This window comes from Drosophila subpulchrella, chromosome 2R, assembly GCF_014743375.2.
Source record: "Drosophila subpulchrella strain 33 F10 #4 breed RU33 chromosome 2R, RU_Dsub_v1.1 Primary Assembly, whole genome shotgun sequence".
In the NCBI taxonomy this organism is placed as follows: domain Eukaryota; kingdom Metazoa; phylum Arthropoda; class Insecta; order Diptera; family Drosophilidae; genus Drosophila; species Drosophila subpulchrella.
This window is the reverse complement of record NC_050611.1, coordinates 7,100,147-7,120,447: the sequence shown is the minus strand read 5'-3', so window position 1 is coordinate 7,120,447 and position 20,301 is coordinate 7,100,147. Positions and strand designations below refer to the sequence as shown.

Below are 20,301 nucleotides of genomic sequence, written 5' to 3'. Positions count from 1 at the left end.
TTTTTCAATTTAAACTAAAAGGTGTTTGTGGCACAAGTTTACATTTTGCATGTTGCTGGTAGTCCTTTAGCTACAATGTTGCCGAAACACTAGAACACGCCTACTTTTCCCAGGGCGCAGGCGCTGATTTTATTTGTGGGTGGGGCTTTATTTAGAAAGCTAATTATTTGATTGGACAATCAAATCAAGCCACATTTTATAAAATGAAAGTAATTTTGTCAATTAAATGTTCATTACGTACTTTATTATTTGGTGATTATTTTTATTCTACATTTGTAGCAGGATATTTTTCAGTGTAAATGACGACCACAGCACTCAGAATCCAGTCCATAAATTTTGGAGCAGGATATTTTTCAGTGTAAAAGACGACCACAGCCCTCTGAATCCAGTCCATAAATTTTTCCACATTTGTGTGAACATCTACACCTCCAGTTGTACAAAATTGAGATCCATAGCTGACCACACCGTACAGAAACGGACGAAGTTGTCCTTCGTAAGAAACCTCTGCGCTTAAAGGACCTCCAGAGTCTCCAAAGCAGGTTTCACTAGTGTAACTGCCAGTACAAATCTGTGTGTGATCAATCGTCGTACTAAATTTGCGATCACAGTATTGACGATCAATTCTATTTAGAGTTGTTTTTTGTAGAACGCTACTCATATTACCATCCTCACGCCTACCCCAGCCGGTGACTTTAAATCTTAAAACATCTTCCATTTTTGCATTGACGAGGAGGCTTATCGGCCTGACATAGTCTAAAGAAAAAGGTTTTAAGTTAGAAGGTAGTTTGTAAAGAACCCATGGAATTACCTGTGAACATCACCACAGAATCTATTCGAAGCAGGCCTATATCATACCGACCGCCTGGGGCTGTACCGAAGTTTTTGTGACGCAATTTCTTATCGACATTTTTAAAATAGGCTCTTGATGTGGTATTACCTATAGAGCAATCCGTATGAGGATTCTGGTCAGCGCCCAATCGCACGGTCCTATAAAGGAAAATTGGAGTATTACAACTAAAATTTTAACTAATGCACTTACGTGTAATTATGAACTATGCAATGCGCTGCCGTCAGAACGAAACCTGCAAAAGATTGCGAACGTATTGGATTAATTTCAAATTAAAATACATTTTAGGGTAAGATACTTACGAGAAGTGATTAGAGAGCCGCCACAGAATTGCTTACTATCTACAAATATCGATACCATCCATGGATTCGAGAAAATGCTTTCATTTTCACCCCCACCAATCATCGGACAACTTTCGATACGATTTGACTTTCCGCATTGATTTTCCAGCAACAAGGCCGATCCGTTTTCAGTCCCAAGAAACAAGCAGGCCAGGACCGCAAAAACCCCTATAAATATCTGCATGGTATTTGAAATACTGAGTGAGTCGAATTCTGCACCCGATTCTTAAATAGGAATTCTTATCACCAATGAGTCTTAACTATACCTGGTTAGAAATATAAACGATTTGGATGTGTGGACTGTATGTAATTTTATTCTTGCCAGTTGCGAAGCCTATTTGATACTGATACGAATTTCACAAAAAGACGCCGTCGTAGCAGCGTTGCCAGAAAGGAAAAAAGTATATATATATATATGTATATCGGATTTATGTTACATAGGATAGAGATGGCATTATGCGCCTAAATATGAGAGCTTATTAAAGACTGCAACCGTTCACGAACATCCCGGCCCGCCCTGAAACACAGTTTCTGAATGGGGCAAAACAGCAACCTTCGTGATCGGTCTGATCATCTCTCCAGTTGTTGTCTTCAATTTGACTGCTCGAACGAGGTTGTCCTTCCCTGGATAGGTTTCCATAACCCGTGCGATGTGCCAAGATGCTGGTGGGGTATTGGACTCCTTAACGATAACTACATCACCAATCGAGAGGTTGGGTGTTGAAGTGGTCCATTTCGGACGTTGTTGCAGAGTAGTCAGATACTCCTGATGCCATTTCTTCCAGAATCCTTGAAGCATAGCCTGGATGCTTTGCCAATATCCTAATCGCCCCACAGGGATGTGGCTTAAGTCAGGATCTGGAACGGTGGTTAACGGTCGCCCAATTAAGAAGTGGGCGGGTGATAAGTAGTTGTTCTCGGTATCCGATGTGTAGCACAAGGGACGTGAATTTATCACTGCGCTGACTTGAGCAAGCAAGGTGCGCATTTGTTCGAAGGTGAGCGTTGAATTGCCGGTGACGCGGCGCAGATGCAGTTTGACACAGCGAACTGCCGACTCCCATTTCCCTCCCCAATGAGGAGATCTAGGGGGAATGAGGACCCATTGAATTCCATCATCCGCCAGAGTGGATGTGACGATGTCCTTATGTTGTTGTGATGAAAGCAATTCTTGCATTTCGTTGAGGGATCGCTTAGCTCCAATAAAGTTTGTACCGTTGTCGCTGTAGATCTTGCTACACTTGCCACGCAGGGATATGAAGCGCCGCAAGGCAGCCAGGAAGGTTTCTGTTGTCAGATCTGTGGCAAGTTCCAGGTGTATGGCCGAGGTGACCATGCAGACAAACAGGCAAATGTAGCCCTTGCTGATACGTGGCTTCCGAACTTTGGCATCCTTTAGAAAGATTGGACCTGCATAGTCGCAACCAGTATTGACAAATGGAAGGGCTTGAGTGACACGCACGCTGGGTAAATCAGCCATTTGTTGTTGGGCAGTGTGGTAGCGTTGACGAAAGCAGGATAAACAGTCGTGTGTTATTCTGCGAATGAGATTACGTGCTCCAATTATCCAGAATCTCTGACGAATGATTACAAACAGGGAAGAAACGCCAGGGTGAAGATTTACTCGGTGCTCGTGTTCCAGGATCAGCTTCGAGATGCGGTGCGTTTTTGGTAGCAAAACTGGGTGTTTTGCCTCTCGGGACAATTGCGATTGGTGCAGTCGTCCGCCTACCCTCAGCAAATCGTTTTCGTCTATCATTGGTGCAAGTTTGACCAGCTGCGATCGGTTCCTTAGGGGTTTCTTGGCAAGGAGCAATTGATAGTCCTCGTGAAAACAGCGTTGCGCGTGTTTTATACAAATGATCCTTGCTGCCTTAATCTCTTCAAAAGTAAGAGCTCTTGACGCCTTATCGCAGGATGGATTTTGTGTGCGTTGAATGAATCGCTTCACATAGGCGACAATGTGAACGAGCTTGAGCCAAGAAGATACTCGTGCGATCAGATCATCGAGTGGATGAACCTGAGTTGCAACAGCCAGTGTAGCCAAACAGTTTGTCTTGACTTCTCCTTGAATGCGTTTGTCTGAAAGAGATAAACCAAATCGTGAATCGTTCAACTTTACCAGGTATTGATCCTGGTCCCGTAGCCACATAGGTCCATTCCACCACAAATGGAAGTCGATGAGGTCAGCAGCCATCAGACCCCTGGAAGCGCAGTCAGCTGGGTTTGATTTGGAGTCTACGTGCCGCCAGGCCTTCCTAGGAATAGTGTCAAGGATTTCCGAGGTTCGGTTTCCAACAAAAGTCTTTAGTTGGGCTGGTGCATAGGATAACCAGGAGAGCACTATTGATGAGTCGGACCAGGCAAAAACAGTTATGTTCTTGTGGCGTAATCCAGAAGAGATCGAACGAATGAGTTGGCTTAGAAGAAGCGCTGCGCAAAGCTCCAGGCGTGGCAATGATTGTTGTTTCAATGGCGCCACCCTTGTCTTCGCAGCCACAAGGCACACCGAGATGGATCCGTCGTCATTTGTAACTCTGCTGTACACCACAGCAGCATACGCCTTGGTTGAGGCATCCGAAAATCCGTGGAGCTCGATGTTGTCTGCGTCGTTGGCAACGAAGCGTGGTAATTGAAACTTTTGTAGAGTGTCTAGATCTGCTCTCCACTTCAGCCAGTTGTCCGCTAGTTTAGTTGGGAGCGGGTCATCCCAATCCAAGTTTAAGAGCCAGAGTTTTTGGAAAATAATCTTAAATTGGATTACAATGGGTGCCAAGAGTCCGAGAGGATCAAATATCCTGGAGACGTCAGACAAGACTTGTCTCTTTGTGCAATCAGGATTTGCTGCTAGACTTATGTTGTACGTTAGAGTGTCTTTCCCAGGATGCCAGTGTAGTCCGAGAACCTTAACTGGCGACGATTGTGCGTCGGTATCATCCGTTTGTATGAATGAGGTATTGGATACCCATTTCCCGAGTTCAAGATTTGCGCACGACATCAGCTGAATCAACTCGTCTCGGTTTCGACGTAGTTCATCCTCATTGTTTGACCCAGTAAGGACATCATCGACATAAAAATCCTCCAGTAGGATTTTTGAAGCATTCGGGTATTCCTCTTGATGATCCACAGCGAGTTGTTCCAGCACTCGTACCGCCAGGAATGGCGCACATGACGTTCCGTAGGTTACAGTGCACAATTGGAAATGCTTGATCGGATCGGATGGATCCTCTCTCCAAACGATCTTCTGGTAGTTTCTGTGCTTTTCGTTCACCCATATTTGGCGGAACATTTTAACGATGTCCGCTGAGAATGCGAACTTGTACATTCGAAAGCGTAGGCACACAGCAAATAAATCGCGTTGGATACTGGGCCCTGTGAAAAGAGTGTCATTTAAGGCCTTACCATTGGCGTCGCGAAAGGATCCATCAAAGACCACTCGCAGTTTTCGGCCAAGCACTGGGTGGTGGGGAAGAAAGAACTGATTCCCAGTAGCGATTTCCTCTGGCGGCACCTCACGCATGTGCCCCAGGTTGATATACTCCCGCATAAAGAATACGTACTGTGTCCGCAGCTGCTCGTTTTGTTGTAGTCGTCGCTCCACCGATTTGAAACGTTTAAGAGCTCCATGTAGAGTTTCTCCAAATTCAGGATTTTCCGTGTTGAATGGAAGTTCCACGACATACTTCCCGTTTTCATCGCGACTGTGGGTGGCGAGAAAGTGCTTCTCGACCTGTTCGTCTTCCGGTTCCAATTTTGTGTTGCTTTGAACGTTCTCCAGTTCCCAAAACTTCTGTAGCGTGTTGTCGATATCCATTGTTGTGGTTAGTGCAATAGCGTTGCTTGCGTTCGATGTGATGAGTGAAGTGATAACCCATCCGAATACCGACGAAATAGCAATAAGATTACCCTTGTTGTCGTACATCTTTCGTCCTGTGAACACTGACCATACGTGTTCGCTTCCCAATAGTATATCAACTGGTGTGTTTGCGTTGAAGTGTGTATCTGCCAGCTGCAGATCCTTAAATACCTCGAGTGTCGATGCGTCGATATTTTGGCGTTCCAGAGATGAGGTGATTATGCCTAGCACGTGGGCATAGACAACCAAACGATCATTGGATATGCGAGACTTGATTTGCAGCGTGCTGCATCCCCTTGTCGTGTCTGCTTTTACGGAAGAGATTCCCGTAACCAAAATGCGTGATGCCGACCGTGTCAATCCGAGAGCTTGGATGCAACGCTCAGATACATAAGATAGCTCTGATCCTGTGTCCAATAGAAGACGGCATGTTACGTGGTCACCGTTTGCGTTTTTAACATACACCATAGCAGTTGGTAATATGCTCCGTTTGATTTCCGTTAGATGTGTAGATTTTGCAGTGCCTTGTGCACATACAACCTTTTGGGTGCCCGCTCCTTGGGCCAAATGACTGAGTGTCACTGAGTTTGTGTTAGACGCGCTTAAGTTTTGCTCGTCCCCCTCCACTATCTGGGCAAGATTCCCACTAGCCTGTGGAATCGGTTGGACATGAAGAAGAGAGTGATGATTTCCTTTGCATTGCCTGCATTTGAATGTTGACTTGCACCTGTTGACCCCATGACCAGGTCGCAAGCAGTTGTAGCATAGTGATTTCTCCTTCACAAATGATCGCCTCTGCAGTCCAGACATATCCAGAAACTGCTGACAGCCATATAGAGTGTGTTCTGTCGAACTACATTTGGTGCAGCCGCTACTTTCAACTGCAACCATTGATTGTGTGATCCTTTTTGGCTTGTCAGGATGTGTTGTTGTCTTGCTTCCAGTCGCAAGCTCCCTTTTGCTCAGCTCCAGTTCCTCGCAGCGAGAATCGAGAAACTTGAAGAATTCCTCCAGAGTGGGTGAGTCTGTCTCCATGCTGCGCTCAATCCACCTGCGCCGTGTGTCAGCGTCAAGTTTTTCCAGGGCTAGATATATGATCCAACAATCGCGTCCCGTCTGATTCACCGCATCCAATCCACGAACAATTTCGTTTGCTCCGTCCGAAACCCTCCGTAGAACTGTTGCATCGATCTTTGTAGTTGTTGGCAGGCTCATAAACTGTTCCAAAAACGAGTTTACAATGTGCCGTGGACGATTGTATCTTTCCTTAAGACGTTCCCATGCAGTGTTGTAAGCCGTGTCCGTAATTGCCAAGTGTCGAACCAAGTTGGCAGCCTCATCAACGAGTAGTGTTTTTAAGTGATGGAACTTCTGGGTGTTGGACAAATGCTGTTTGTTATGAATTGTGCTTTCATAAATGTCTTGAAAGGATGGCCACTCTGTGTAGTTGCCCGAGAACCGTTTGATTTGAATTTTTGGCAATTCGCTTAGATTTGAATTCGCCGTGAGTACCGAGTTCCGAGAATTCGCTAATGTGACGTCATCACCAACATGATCAGGCGTGTTCGGGGTGCTCTGACTTACAGCAAGTCGCTCAAATAGTTGTTGGTTTTGTTGCAGCAAGTTCAAGATTGCATCGTTGTTTGAATGTAGCCCGTTGCTGCCACTCGCACTGCCCGTAGATGTCCCCGGTTGAAGATCATTACTCCTTTCCTTTAGAATAGCGCTTGCCCTTAGGTATTTTGCTTCGTAAACCGCATTGTCGATCTCCGGATCGACATAGCCTTCCACTTCCTCGTGAAGCGCAATGCAATCGCTAAACTGGTTGAACTCCTTCCAAACTTCGTTGAGAAGATCTATCCGTGTGACGATCTCTGTGTGTGTAGCGATCTCCGTTTGTTCAGCCCATGCCAAGACACGTGTTATATTGGACTTGAGTCTGGCACGGCTTTTCACCAATGATTTTAATTGTTCCATTGCAAACAATTACCCTGAGAATCAAAGCACTTCAAAACTGTCCAAGAATCCGGAACGATGGACCAGCAATATGGTTAGAAATATAAACGATTTGGATGTGTGGACTGTATGTAATTTTATTCTTGCCAGTTGCGAAGCCTATTTGATACTGATACGAATTTCACAAAAAGACGCCGTCGTAGCAGCGTTGCCAGAAAGGAAAAAAGTATATATATATATATGTATATCGGATTTATGTTACATAGGATAGAGATGGCATTATGCGCCTAAATATGAGAGCTTATTAAAGACTGCAACCGTTCACGAACAATACCCATTACTCATTAAAATAGTGGATGGCATCGATATTTACGTTCCCTCTTGTTTTAATCGTTATTCATTTGAACTGCTATTTAAAAATTAAGGCATAAAACATGAACACCGCGCCACAATTCTTGGAAATTTCATCAATTTCAATTAAGTATGTTTCTTATCAAAATTGAAAATATGTGCTTATAAATAATGTGTGAGTACTTGCACTTATTTTGTGTAAGGAGAATATTTGACTTATTAAATTTAAAAGTTGAATTATAGTTGAATCTGATTATTGACTTTATATTTGAATATCAAATTCTGTTACATAATTTGTATATTGTATCTTGTTTTTATAACATAACATAACATTTTTACTGGGAGCAATCGACAGTCAGGTCTGTACTTATCGTTAGTTTTCTAGTTTTTTTAAGTTTGATGCTGAAAAGTTCTTAAAATTGTCTTACATTTTAAATACACAGAGCGTGATAAATGTTAAAGTTGAATCAAATTGCGTTTTTCAGATTTATGTCACTCTCTTTACTAAAATTAGGGGTCTCCGTGAGTCGTTTACTCATACTCACAAAATTGAAGGAACAATGAAACTTCAAGTTTATAAAATAATGAAATATTGGCAGTTTCTATATATAATTATATATGAATCATTCCTCGTCAAGCGTAAATTGTAAAAAAGTTTGAAAAATTACTTAATTTTTATTGTAAAAACCTAAAAAATATTTATTGAAAGGATATTATGTTAATTGTCTTTTGAGTGATTGTTCCATCTAAGATACTCAAACAAGTCTTCAGTTGTAATTTTCTTCAACAAAAGGTGCTTCAAACTTTGGACCTAAGAAGTAAACGGTGCATGATAAGAAGAAAAGAAATACGGAATTATACATACTTCAGTTTTTTATCGAAAAATTTAAGTTTTTCTGAGAATTGACCCCTGTACACCAAATTTACTGAAACCTTTATTCGGAATTCATTCAAACGGCTAATGAGCTGTTTAAAGTTATTGAATGATAAATAAGCATATTTTTATTTTTTTAAGCTTTATTACTGCAACTTTAATTATTTATTTATAATATTAATAATAAAAAATTAGTATAATGCAAAAACTTAATGTTGATTCTTTTCTTTAAAAAAACATTAACGTAAGTGGTAGTAAATTACCAATTTTAAGAGCCTCATCATCTAATCTGAGGAGTAGTGCAGCAAAGCATCCCTAATCCAGTTCGTAAAGCTTGTAACATTTGTGTAAACACCTAATCCTCCACCTGAACATTGGGGTTTTCCATAGCTGACAATGCCGTACTGAAAGGGCCGAAACTCTCCTTTGTAATAAACCTCTGCGCTTAACGGGCCGCCAGAATCCCCATCACAAGAGTCACTGCTATAACTTCCGGCACAAATCTGGGTCTCATCAACCGTTTCTTCATATTTCTGGCTACATTGCGAACGATCATATTTAGATACAGTTGCTTTTTGTAGAACGCGGCTCATTTCACCATCTTCACGCTTACCCCAGCCGGTAAGGTTAAATAGTGAAACATTTTCCATTTGTGCGTTGAAAAGAAGGCATATCGGCCTCACATAGTCTAAAGAAAAAGTTTTTAAGTTTGGAGGTACTTTGTGGCGAGCCTATGGAATTACCTGAGAACTCTACCACATCAGCCATTCGAAGCAGGGCTATATCATACTGTTGGTTTGGGAATTTGTTAAAATCTGCGTGAGGTATTTTCTTATCGACATGTTTAATATAGGCTCTTGGTATGCAGATACCCGTAGAGCAATCATCCTCAGGATTCACCGTTAGGTAATCGCCCAATCTCACGATCCTATAAAGGGAAATTGGGGTATTTCAACGAAAATCGTAACTAATGCACTTACGTGTAAAAAGGAGATATGCAATGCGCTGCCGTCAGAACGAATCCTGCAAAAGATTACGAACGTATTGGATTAATTTTAAATGAAATTACTTTTTAGGCTAAGATACTTACGAGAAGTGATTAGAGAGCCGCCACAATATGGACTACCCCTTATTATTATCAATACCATCCATGGATTCGAGAGTATGCCTGCATTTTGACCTCCACTAATCAGCCCATAATTTTCGGAACGATTTGACTTTCCGCATTTGCTTTCCAGCAAGAAGGCTGATCCGTTTTCAGTCCCAAGAAACAGGCAGGCCAGGACCGCAAAAACCCCTATAAATCTCTGCATGGTATTTGAAAGACTGAGTGAGTCGAATTCTGCACCCGATTCTTTTATAGGAATTCCTTATCACCAAGTCTTTGGAAAACAATTTAAAAGAAAGTTGAGCTCTAAAAAGAGGGAATATTTGCATAAATATAAAATATTTTTCTTCTGAACTGCCCAACAATCTTAATCATCAACCGCGTTCGTTTGCAAACGAACCGTTTTTTTTTATCACAAATACCTTAATTGAATAGGAAAAAATTAAAATCATTACCAAAATGTAGGAAATAAGCCGTAACTTGAACGAAATATTATTAATTATTGAATGATTTAACATTTCATAACGTTTTCATTGAATTACAAAAATATTTAAACTTAAAAAACCTAAATTTTAAGGAAAAGTTTAAAGATAAAAAGTAAATAAATTATGTATAATAATATAATTTATTGCTTATATATATTTTATTTCTGTAGAATTAAGTCTTATACAGTATATATATTTCCTATGATGAAATGAACTAAAAATAAAATATAAGTACTTAAGTTTCTTCTGGCTGTCCGCATTTTGTACAAGAACAATGTTTGCAATATTTGATTTAACAGTTGATAAAGTTTTTAACATTTATTTTTAGCCGTTGTGGAATTCTATTATTTTAATTGTATATTTATTTTTAACCATTATATTTCTTTTCACCAAGATTTGAAAGTACTACTTCGTACCAGCAGTAGTAACTACTAAAATGTTTTACTATTGCCAGAGCAAAGCATTGTGAAAGTACACAAACAGAAATCTGTAAGGAGCCATAGTATTATTTTATAATATAGTTTTTTTCGAAGCATAGAATTCTATATAATATCTAAGGATAACGCTTTAGACGATGCCATCGACTATCAAACACCCGTTACTCAGGAAAGGGGAGTACGAGGGAGATGGAGATTTTACTACTAGCTACTGTTCCCAAAATTTGTTTGGCATGTAGATGAGGATTGATAATATAAACAAAGTGTCATTTAAATTTTTATTTTTAAATAAATGAAATATTTAAAAATGTGGGCGCCTGACAGGTCTAACTGTTTGGGCCTTAGAGTGGTGCTGAAATAAACTTTAGCTAAGCAGAAGCTTAAGAATCTGCATGCCAACCCAGTAGGACTTTAGTTGCAGAAAAGACTTCTATTTTCGTACGGAAATGGGCAGAGGGACCTAGTCTCCACATCCAGAAAACCTTCATTCACTTTTACACGTAGCTGTCCAGGGTAATTCTGGTGGCGACCGCCTCACTGCCCGATTCTTGGGGGAATTCTGGTAATGACCGCCTAGCGGTACCAAAGGAAATTCTAGAAAGAATTTTTTATTGGTATTTTATGGTCTCTAGAGAGCACGGAAATTCGAAATGACTTCTGGAAATATTTCCATTCATATAACAAAACACTACTTTAACTTTTGCGCACTTGATGTATTGTTCACATATCCCTTAAGGGAAATAGCACAAAGAATGTATCACAAGCAATGACTGTGGAATTCTATAGAGCCAGTAGTAGCGACGTATTCAGTACTAGAATCTCTCGCTTACCACCTGCGGAACCGGGGATGATCTCCCAGTAACACACAGAATTCTATATGGATTTTGGTCACCACAAGACTTATGGTCCGACTTGGAAGTCCCAAAATTCTAGCTTTTATAGTTTTTAAGATCTCAGCGTTCATACGGACGGACGGACAGACGGACATGGATAGGTCGACAAGAATATATACACTTATAGGGTCGGTAACGCTTCCTTCTACCTACATACTTTCAGACGAATCTGATATATCCCTTTACTCTGAGGGTAAAGGGTATATCTATAGTTTTAAATATTGCTACGGGTCCCTTTAGTATTCTGTATGTAGCTTTACGAAAATGGTTTGCTCCAAGCTTCATAGAAATTACTCTCGTAGCAATAAAAAATAGTTAAAACTACAAATGTATCAGCATTTTGAGCCCTGCTTTTAGCCAAATAAAGTTCTTGGTTACAAAAATTTGTTGGTAAAATCAACCATTCTGTAGTTATATTGTTCCAATTGATTTTACACCACACATACTGAAAAATTACTCGGAAATACATATTATAAGATTTCTTATCTCTAAACATTTTTTAGGATCTGATTCTTAGCTTTTAAAAAATGTATTACATCATCTTAATTTGTATTCGAAAATAATAAAATAAAATGCAAAAAAACCGAAGTTTTTCTTTTTGGCTTTAACAGACATTATCTTACATAAATGATGAGACTAACCCTTTAAAAGATCAGCGATCGGCAAGGTCCCATTAAGGGGACATAAGGAACAGCTCTGCCGGCACACGAACAGCGTAGAACAGCAGTAGTTACATTCGTTAAAAGTGAAAATGTCATTGTATTCCGTGCCGACCGCTGCTTTAAACTTATGAGTTGCGAACCAAAACATTCATAATCTCGTTCATATAGTGCGACACATTTGTGTAAACAGTTAAACCTTTACAGTCTATTAATCCATAGCTGACAATTCCGATTTGAATGGGTCGAACCTGTCCAAAGTAATCTATATATGCGAACAAAGGGCCTCCAGAATCCCCATCGCAAGAGTCACTTCCAATACTTCCGGCGCAAATCTGGGTTTTATCAACCGTACGAAAAAATTTCTTGGCACATTGCTGACGATCCTTAGCATATACAGTAGCGGTCTGCAGAATGTGACTCATTGTACCATTTTGAAGCCTACCCCAGCCACTGACCTTAAATCGTGAAATATTTGGTATTTCCACATTAAAGGGGAGGCATATCGGTCTTATATGAACTAAATAAAATATCTTTAGTTTAGAAGATCATTGATCGTTATCACATAAAATTACCTGAGAACGGCACCACTTTCGCCATTCGAAGTAGGCCTATGTCATACTGTTCGTCGTACGATTCTTTGTACTTTTGGAGAAACATTTTCCTATCTACATTAACTTCGATACCTCTTCTGGGATTCCGCGTGTCGTATTCTCCTAAGCGCACCGTCCTGTAAATGACAATTAGCGTATCCCTAAATATAAATTAAAAAGTTGCACCTACATATTTCCATTAGAAACGCAATGCGCTGCCGTCAATACAAAACCTGCAAACGATTACGAACGTATTGGGTTAAATTTAAATGAATTAAATTAATAGAATAAAATAATTACGAGAGGTGATAAGGGAGCCGCCACACTTTAGTTTTCCCGTTACCATCACCCTAACCATCCATGGATTCGAGAATCTGCCGGCATCAGAACCTCCAGCAATTTTCCTAAGAAACTTGTTTTGATTTAATGTAGCGCAATTGCTATCGAGCAGGGAGGCAGATCCTTTTTCAGCCACAAGGAATGGGCTGACCAGGACTGCAATTACCGCTAATACTTTCTTCATGATTTTGCGACGACTGAATGAGAGTTGTTCTGCTCGCTTTTCTTTTATAGTACAGTAGAAGCTTATCGTCATTTGTTTAGAAAAACTTTTGAAACTAATTATGAAACTCTAAATAAAAAGTGACGTAACCGATAATTTGTATGGTTACGCATTTGTGATTTTAATCAAATTTTTTTGTACATATTTTACAATGAATTCATTAATTTATATTTATAAAGTTAAGTATACGTTCTTAAAATAAATGAATCATGTTATGCTTTGAATACGCCATTAACAGATGAGGAATATATAGTTTAATAACTACACATATAAACAAGGGAGAACGCTATAGTCGAGTACCTCGACTATCAGATACCCGTTACTCAGCTTAAGCGACCAAAGGGAAATGGAGATATGCAAGCAGCAAAGCGAGATTTAAATGCGCCACCTACCGGCGGAAGACAGATTTAAGCGTTGCGTGCGTCAGGGTAGGCGTGACAAATTCATTGTTCAATAGAATAAGTTAGCCGCGCACTTTGCTCTCTCTGAGCGCCGGCAGTGCTTTTCTCTTTGCCGCTAAGTTCGGCTGACAACTATTTACATACACACACATACACGCGTAAAAACATTTCGCACTGTCTGGCTCTGACGTCATAGCTTTTTTTCTTGGGAGGTTTGTGGGCGTTAGAGTGGGCGTAGAAAAATTTTTTTTGGGTCAATCGATAGGTATGGACAAGACTAATACATTTCAGTTAAAATTTTCTATCTAACATCAAAACTGTAGGAGCCACAGTTTTGGGCGGTTTGTGGGCGTTAGAGTGGGCGTGGCACTCTACTGAAACAAACTTGCGCTGCGTAAGAAGCTCAGGAATCTGCTCGCCAAATCTCAATAGCCTAGCTCTCATAGTTTCCGAGATCTCAGCGTTCATCCGGACAGACGGACAGACGGACAGACGGACAGACGGACAGACGGACAGACGGACAGACGGACAGACGGACATGGCTAGATCGACTCGGCTAGTGATCCTGATCAAGAATATATATACTTTATGGGGTCGGAAACGCTTCCTTCTGCCTGTTACATACTTTCCGACGAATCTAGTATACCCTTTTACTCTACGAGTAACGGGTATAAAAAGTATGACTCTTGACCTCTTGACTATTTCTTATAGATTCTATAATGTTTTACTTCACATTTATCCTTTGGATAAATGTGCCCCCAAATTGTTACCATGTTAGTATTATCCAAAATCAAATGTTTTTTTTTTGGGGTTTTGTATTGGTGCGGTTTTGTATTGGTGCGGTTTTGTATTGGTGCGGTAGATATGCCCTCGAATACAAACACTGTGTTCCAGAAGGCAATTTTTAATAAATGGTATCCGGTTATGGAACAATCTACCGCACCAGTACAAAACAATTAGGAGCGCAACTCAATTTTACAATAAAGTTAAAGATCTTTTAAAATACCAGTACAGATAAGTATAAAAATTAAATGAAATGAAATAAAATAAAAAAATATATTAAAAACAATAACAATAGTAACTAAGAAAATTTGATGTTAGTCATTAATATTAATTAAGAGAGCGAGAGAAATTGTTTAAATGATTTAAAAATAATAATAATATAAAATATCAACTCAATGTGACTAGCGCGATAATTATAAGTGTGCACTTGTAGCGCTAGGATATAAACAAATAAATAAATAAAATGGTAAATAAATAAAATAAATATTTTACTATAGCAGTAATAATAACCACCTGTCTGTCTACCTGAGACGGGAAGTCGTCCATTTAAGAACGGCTCATATATGAATATATATAGTCCATACATAAGAGTGTGGTGGAAAAACAGAAGCTGGCCGATGTAGCGATCTTTCAGTCATTTTTAAAATTCCTATATTTCCACTGACCATGAAAAGCCCTTTTAACTTAGTTACCCATAACTTAAAAAACAATAGTGCGATTGGTTCATAGGTAGGTAAATAAATAAAGCTTAAATCTTCAAAATCATCTAACCCCAACTTTAAAACTTGATAGTTCGCGAGGAATCAAAAATATACATAGGTACTTTATAGGGTCGGAAACGCTTTCTTCTACATGTTATCTACTTTTCAACGAATGCAAGTCACTACTATATATGTATGTAGGTACATAGAACATATTATATAAGAATATTATTCCGTAAGTGCCATTTTGTTCATCGACGTGCTGTATTTAGTTTAAGATAAGCTTAACCAACTTTTTGCAGCTTTGGCTTGATGTCCGACCGAGCTCAGCTCATTCTATTCTATGTATATATTCTATCGATGGGCACTCCTATGAAAGTGTCACCCTTGGTTCGTTTTACGCCCCACTGAACGCCGACGAGCGATAGCTAGATCGAATCAATTAAGTGCAAGCTGCCCAAATTAATTGAAAATCAGTCGAAATCCGTAGCACTCTCAAAACGGTTGTGTGTGGTCAAAAAAAATAACCAAAATATAATGCTGCAAATAAATCAAGATAGACCCAATATGGCTAACCAATCCATAGGATACGCCCTTAAACGCAGAAAAGATCGATTTGTGGTGGAGCCAATCGTGGGAATCGTGAATCCAGCTTACGAAGCCGATCTGGGTGGAGATATATCCTCAACGAGTGACCTTAATCGAAAATGGCGAGTATAGGTTGATACATAATATGCAGCGCAGTTTGGGGCATGAGCAAGTCTAAAGATCATGTGGCTACGTATTGTGGCCCAAGTCAAAATTGAAACAATATTTAAAAATGGTATTTGAAAATGTATATTTATTACATTTTAGAAATTTTCTTATGGTATATATTTATAAACGAAAAATAACGACTTTATTTAAATGGCTGATTCTACCTTCTTATGGCTTAAGTTGTAACTAAAATGATTATACTTTTTAAAGCAGCATAATTCGTCAAATTACTGAGATATTTACTGGACTAAGAGTAAGGCTAGATTCAAACTGACTAACTCGAACGTATGCTAGAACCCCATGACGTGCTTGATCTTGGGTCTCTTAGCGGGCCTGGGATTAAGATCCCCCTCGATTATAGTATTCTGCCCGGGCAGGAGAACCGAATGCTGGTGCCTAAAGGTGACAGGCAATTCCTTTTTGGGAGAAATTGGTTGTTCCTTAATGTGCCCATTCATCTCTAAGTACTCTGCTGTAGTGGCGGCGTATAGCTTGGGAAGCTTCGTTCCCGGCACCAGTTCGGGATTCCCCTCCGTCAACTCGTCTCCTTGGATGTTCTCTGGCTGGCTGGGCAGCTGGTTTAGCCAATCGGCCATGCGTTTCTCCGGCTCCAATTCCTTATCCTGCAAGCGCTCATGGAACATTTCTCTATTCACATCTCTTGTGTTATCAAACTCCTCCATATTCCATATTGCTAGTAAACGGACCGACAAGATGTCCGTGTAGTGAGACAATTTGTAAGCGGACTTTTGCCACGGACCGCGGTTTATACCCTTGTCTTTTTTTATATTTACTTTACCGGGATTTTTCTTTTTAGGCTGCTGTTTTGGTTTCTCCTTGGATTTCTTTTTGTGTTTCTTTTTCCCTTTGCTTTCGGATTTCGTTGGTTCTTTTCCAGTTTTTTCGGTGTTTTGGCTTTCGTCCTCTGACAAATCTGTATCTTCTATTCCATAGTCAATTTCGATTTCCTCTACTATAACAGGTTTTTCATCCGGCTTCGACCTTTTTGCGGCTTCACGAAATATTTCTCTAATTTCCGGTATCCTCTGTACCTCGCAGCAACGGAGACTCTGGCGTTGTACGCGCTCCTGGATGATCTTGGCAGTGTAACTGATGGCCTCCGCGGTGTGGAGTCCGGTTCTCATCTCCTGGACATGGTCGTCTTCGTCTCTAAGCGTTAGTCTTTGGCAATAAACGTCTCCTAAGCTGTTTGCACTTAGTAGCTGGGCAAAAGCCTGATCACTTGCCGCTTCCAATCGATGAAACCGCAGTCCTGTGCGGCATGTCTTTATCCGTTCTGGCAGATCTGAATAGACATCAACAAAGCCTCTCAAACGAGCATCAATTAAAGCTTCTTCTTGGGTTGGCGGAGAAAAGGGCATTGCAGGTGAGAACATTTCATCCACACACTGGGCATCAGATCCTTTCAGCTCACAAATACGCATATCGCTGGGAAAAGCTCCAGCTAATGCTACATATTCACTTTCGCGGTGGGCGAATGTGTCCATAAAAACGGGCGGATAGGTCATTTGATGTGTCCAGGTGACCACAGAACGATCGGCCAGTTTCTTACCCAAACATCTCATGTCCAAGCAGTGGAGTTTGTGATTGCTAGCCACATACAGAAGATTGGGGTTTACACCCTTGGCCAAACAAGAGAAACTCTCGCAGGCTCTGGAGTAGATTTTGCTGGCGAAGCAAGGATTTAGGGGCTTATCGCATCTCACATCCACGGTGAGCAGGACAGGCTGCGAGAGGTAGTGAAAGGTGTTACCATCTGCTGGCAATAGCTGTGCCCAGGTGCTCGTGGTTTGTTGCAGTCCCTTGAGCAGGCGAACATTATGTTTGGCTATATCCTGTTGGGTCAACATGTCCACGAAGCGCATAGAGCGATCCTGGCAAGCCAGGGCCAAGGTATTAGCATTGCCCAATGATTGTGAGGCGCTGGTAAATGGAGCTTCCTGACTGCTGAACTTGCTATGGCAAATAATTTTGTAATCTTCCAACTCCAGATCCTCTGCTCGCTTCAACTCGTACAGCGAAACCTCTTTTAGAGAGCGTGCCAGGAACCTATGGCCGGAATTGGTTGGCAATCTCTGCAATGGAAAGATTTCGAAGAATTCGCTGGAAACGTTGTCCATTTTCGCCGAATGCAACGGATGCCACAACTCCGCCTCACTATTGATCTCGGAAAAGTTCAGATCCCTCAGCTTATCACCGCTGACATGCATGGCCAGGTGACCACCATCCTCGAACGGAATCGTGTTGATGTTTCCGCCAGTGTAATAGTAATCGTAGACGTCCCGGAAAAAGGGGTTCTCCTGCCGGGCAATATGCTCGGCCATCTCGAACAGGGCGATATCGTAGACGTTTTCCCGGTGCTTTTGCTCACGCTGCTTCATCGCACTGGTGCGCTTTTTGTAATGGACGTTGTAGCTATTCAATTGCCGGTTCCAATCTTCGTATTCTTGGGGTCTTTGGACGCAGGCTTCCACACGTGGCGTTTGCCCGTCTTGGGCCACGAACACTGGCAGTGGCATCGTCACCAGGCAGTTGGGAAAGTCCTGCGCCATATCCTCGTCCTGGTCGTGAAGCATTTGGCCCAGCATTCCAGTGTTCGCAGCCGCGAAGGTGAAATGCGGTGCTGTGTCCAGAGTCTGCACCAGATACTCTTGCTGATTCCCATTGTCTCCCTCAGGATCCTCCGGAAAATCGATCTCGTCGTCGGAGTCATCGTCCCCGTTTTTGGCCTCTTGCTGGGCACTGAGTTTGGCTAATTTAACAGCCCTCTGATAGGGTCGCGGCATGTCTGCAAAAGTAATCAATAAGTTAACTGCCTTTCTTCACGTTTGTGAACTATTAAACTTGCTTGCTGAACTGGCTGATTCCTCCTGTTGCACTTAAGTCCTAGCTAAGGGGTTTCTTCAATCAGAATTCCACTCTTCAATAGATAATTCTAAATTCCGAATAATACAATACAAAACACATGTTACTGGCCGCTGTCACGTAACGTAAGGGCCAGAAACGTAAGTGCCAAAAACGTAAGTGAGAGAAGCGTAAGTGTCAGCAAACGTAAGAACCACGTAAGTGCAAGTAAGAAAGTAATGTAATAAATACGTCAAAAATTCAACACATCGATATTTTCGAATAAAAATAAATATTTATTAATATATATTTTTGATATTTTATAATTTATTGTGAGAAAACCGCCACTGAAATTAAAAATGCGAAAAAGTCTGACCAGGGCATTTTGATTTTCTACATTCTACATTCTACACACCAGCTGATTTCGAATTCGCTCTCCCTCTCCTTTCAACGGAAATGTTAAGATAAAACGTTTTCTAACATTTACCAAAAATTTTGGGTTTTCCTACTGCTTAACCCGGAATAGCTGGATTTTTAATACATTAAAAACATTAAAGAGTAAATATTATTTTTGACTAGTATTAAAAAAAAATGTTGATTAGGACATCTTTAAGTTGTTCAATTTGAACATGTGTAACTGTCCTAAATTGTAAAGCAATTTCATTCATTGACTATTCTACATTAATTTTTACTCAGCAACTCAACTATTTTATTTGCAATATTTTCATTTTTCTAGTTCAGCATTATATTAAACTTTTACTGCACTTCCGTGCACAATCGTACACATTCAACGAAAATAAAATCTTAACCATGTATTTTACAAAACTTAGCGATGGACCAACTTGACTTACGAGCAGGATCCATATCCTGTCTTTCCAAATCAAAGTGGCGTATGAAAGACGTAACTTTATAGGGCGGGTAGATCGTTTATCGTTAATTATAGATATAGTAGCAAATATTTTCCTCCTATAAAAAAGAAGGCCGTTGGCCGTGAAGGATGATATTATCGTGGTAGAGGACAATTTTTCACTAATGCTTTTATATATTATGTGATCTATTCCTCCTTTAAAAACAAAATCGACGATCTGCGAGCTGCAATCGAACTGATCCACTGAGGTGCACAACACGACGTATACCGAAAATAAGAAAATTGATATTTCCCTAACGCTTTTGTATGTTATGAGAGAGGGTCGAGTTGAAGGATGATATTATCATGGTGGAGGAGTTCAAAAAAAAGGAAGTAGACGAGTTCACTGGGGTTCAGTTGCGAATATATCGAAAGAACTCTGTCTTATTGATAGGTTTGGCATGGGAAACTAGTGATGGAAGAATATCGAGTTTATGTTTAATATCTTTAAAACTCGATTCTTCCATCAATAATTTATTCTATTTTATAGCTATCGATTACATATCGTGTGCACTATCACCACTACCCGACAAACAACAGAAAACATGTAGCAACTTGTTTAATCCCAAATGACCACAGATGTTAAATGTAAACAATAATTTTATTTGGGATTCCAATGGCCTCGGACGGGTTGTTTAAACTCTTTTAATATAAATTTACCTTTTAAAGACAAAGACTCGAGATTTCTCAATATATTCGGAGACATTGAGTTAACACAGCAAATAATAAGAAAATAATATAGAATGATGCTCTAATAGAGCCTTATAACCAGAGTTAAGGAACGGTTTCTTAACATAGGCAGTGCTGTTCAAAGAAAAGCGGCCGGTAACAGAGTGTTAGGGATGTGGCGATGGCATCGATGTCCGATACAGAATATCGATGTTCCAAAAATTTTTAAAAATCGAGGAATCGATGTTTCCGTCGAC

At 40.4% G+C, this 20,301-nt stretch overlaps 4 protein-coding genes across 4 annotated transcripts; 1 reads left to right on the top strand and 3 right to left on the bottom strand.

The window, feature by feature from the left end:
- Positions 1-262: 262 nt before the first annotated feature.
- LOC119549640 (melanization protease 1-like) lies at positions 263-9,538 on the bottom strand. The gene is made up of 6 exons (XM_037857827.1): positions 9,316-9,538; positions 9,206-9,248; positions 8,969-9,153; positions 1,040-1,082; positions 809-987; positions 263-753 (listed from the first exon to the last, which is right to left on the bottom strand). The coding sequence occupies exons 1-6, from the start codon at positions 9,536-9,538 to the stop codon at positions 263-265; spliced, it is 1,164 nt and encodes a 387-aa protein (XP_037713755.1).
- A 2,397-nt stretch (positions 9,539-11,935) lies between these two features.
- On the bottom strand, positions 11,936-12,923 carry LOC119549639 (serine protease grass-like). The gene is made up of 4 exons (XM_037857826.1): positions 12,701-12,923; positions 12,591-12,633; positions 12,383-12,537; positions 11,936-12,327 (listed from the first exon to the last, which is right to left on the bottom strand). Exons 1-4 carry the CDS (start codon positions 12,921-12,923, stop codon positions 11,936-11,938), a joined length of 813 nt encoding a protein of 270 aa, XP_037713754.1.
- Positions 12,924-15,384: 2,461 nt separating this feature from the next.
- LOC119552142 lies at positions 15,385-15,567 on the top strand. Its single transcript, XM_037861938.1, has one exon. It carries the CDS (start codon positions 15,385-15,387, stop codon positions 15,565-15,567), a length of 183 nt encoding a protein of 60 aa, XP_037717866.1.
- Positions 15,568-15,668: 101 nt separating this feature from the next.
- LOC119551411 lies at positions 15,669-18,601 on the bottom strand. The gene is made up of 2 exons (XM_037860750.1): positions 18,473-18,601; positions 15,669-18,412 (listed from the first exon to the last, which is right to left on the bottom strand). The coding sequence occupies exon 2, from the start codon at positions 18,408-18,410 to the stop codon at positions 15,894-15,896; it is 2,517 nt and encodes an 838-aa protein (XP_037716678.1). The 5' UTR covers positions 18,411-18,412; positions 18,473-18,601; the 3' UTR covers positions 15,669-15,893.
- Between the last annotated feature and the right edge of the window lie 1,700 nt (positions 18,602-20,301).

Coding starts and splice junctions, on each gene's coding strand:
- LOC119549640 (XM_037857827.1), bottom strand. CDS start 9,538: ATGCAGAGATTTATAGGGGTTTTTGCGGTCCTGGCCTGCCTGTTTCTT. Junction 1,083..8,968: donor TGATGTGGTAGAGTTCTCAG/GTAATTCCATAG, acceptor AATCTTTTGCAG/GTTTCGTTCTGACGGCAGCG. Junction 754..808: donor TTCTGTGGTGATGTTCACAG/GTAATTCCATGG, acceptor CTTTTTCTTTAG/ACTATGTCAGGCCGATAAGC.
- LOC119549639 (XM_037857826.1), bottom strand. CDS start 12,923: ATGAAGAAAGTATTAGCGGTAATTGCAGTCCTGGTCAGCCCATTCCTT. Junction 12,634..12,700: donor CGGCTCCCTTATCACCTCTC/GTAATTATTTTA, acceptor AATCGTTTGCAG/GTTTTGTATTGACGGCAGCG. Junction 12,538..12,590: donor TGCGTTTCTAATGGAAATAT/GTAGGTGCAACT, acceptor TGTCATTTACAG/GACGGTGCGCTTAGGAGAAT.
- LOC119552142 (XM_037861938.1), top strand. CDS start 15,385: ATGCTGCAAATAAATCAAGATAGACCCAATATGGCTAACCAATCCATA.
- LOC119551411 (XM_037860750.1), bottom strand. CDS start 18,410: ATGCCGCGACCCTATCAGAGGGCTGTTAAATTAGCCAAACTCAGTGCC.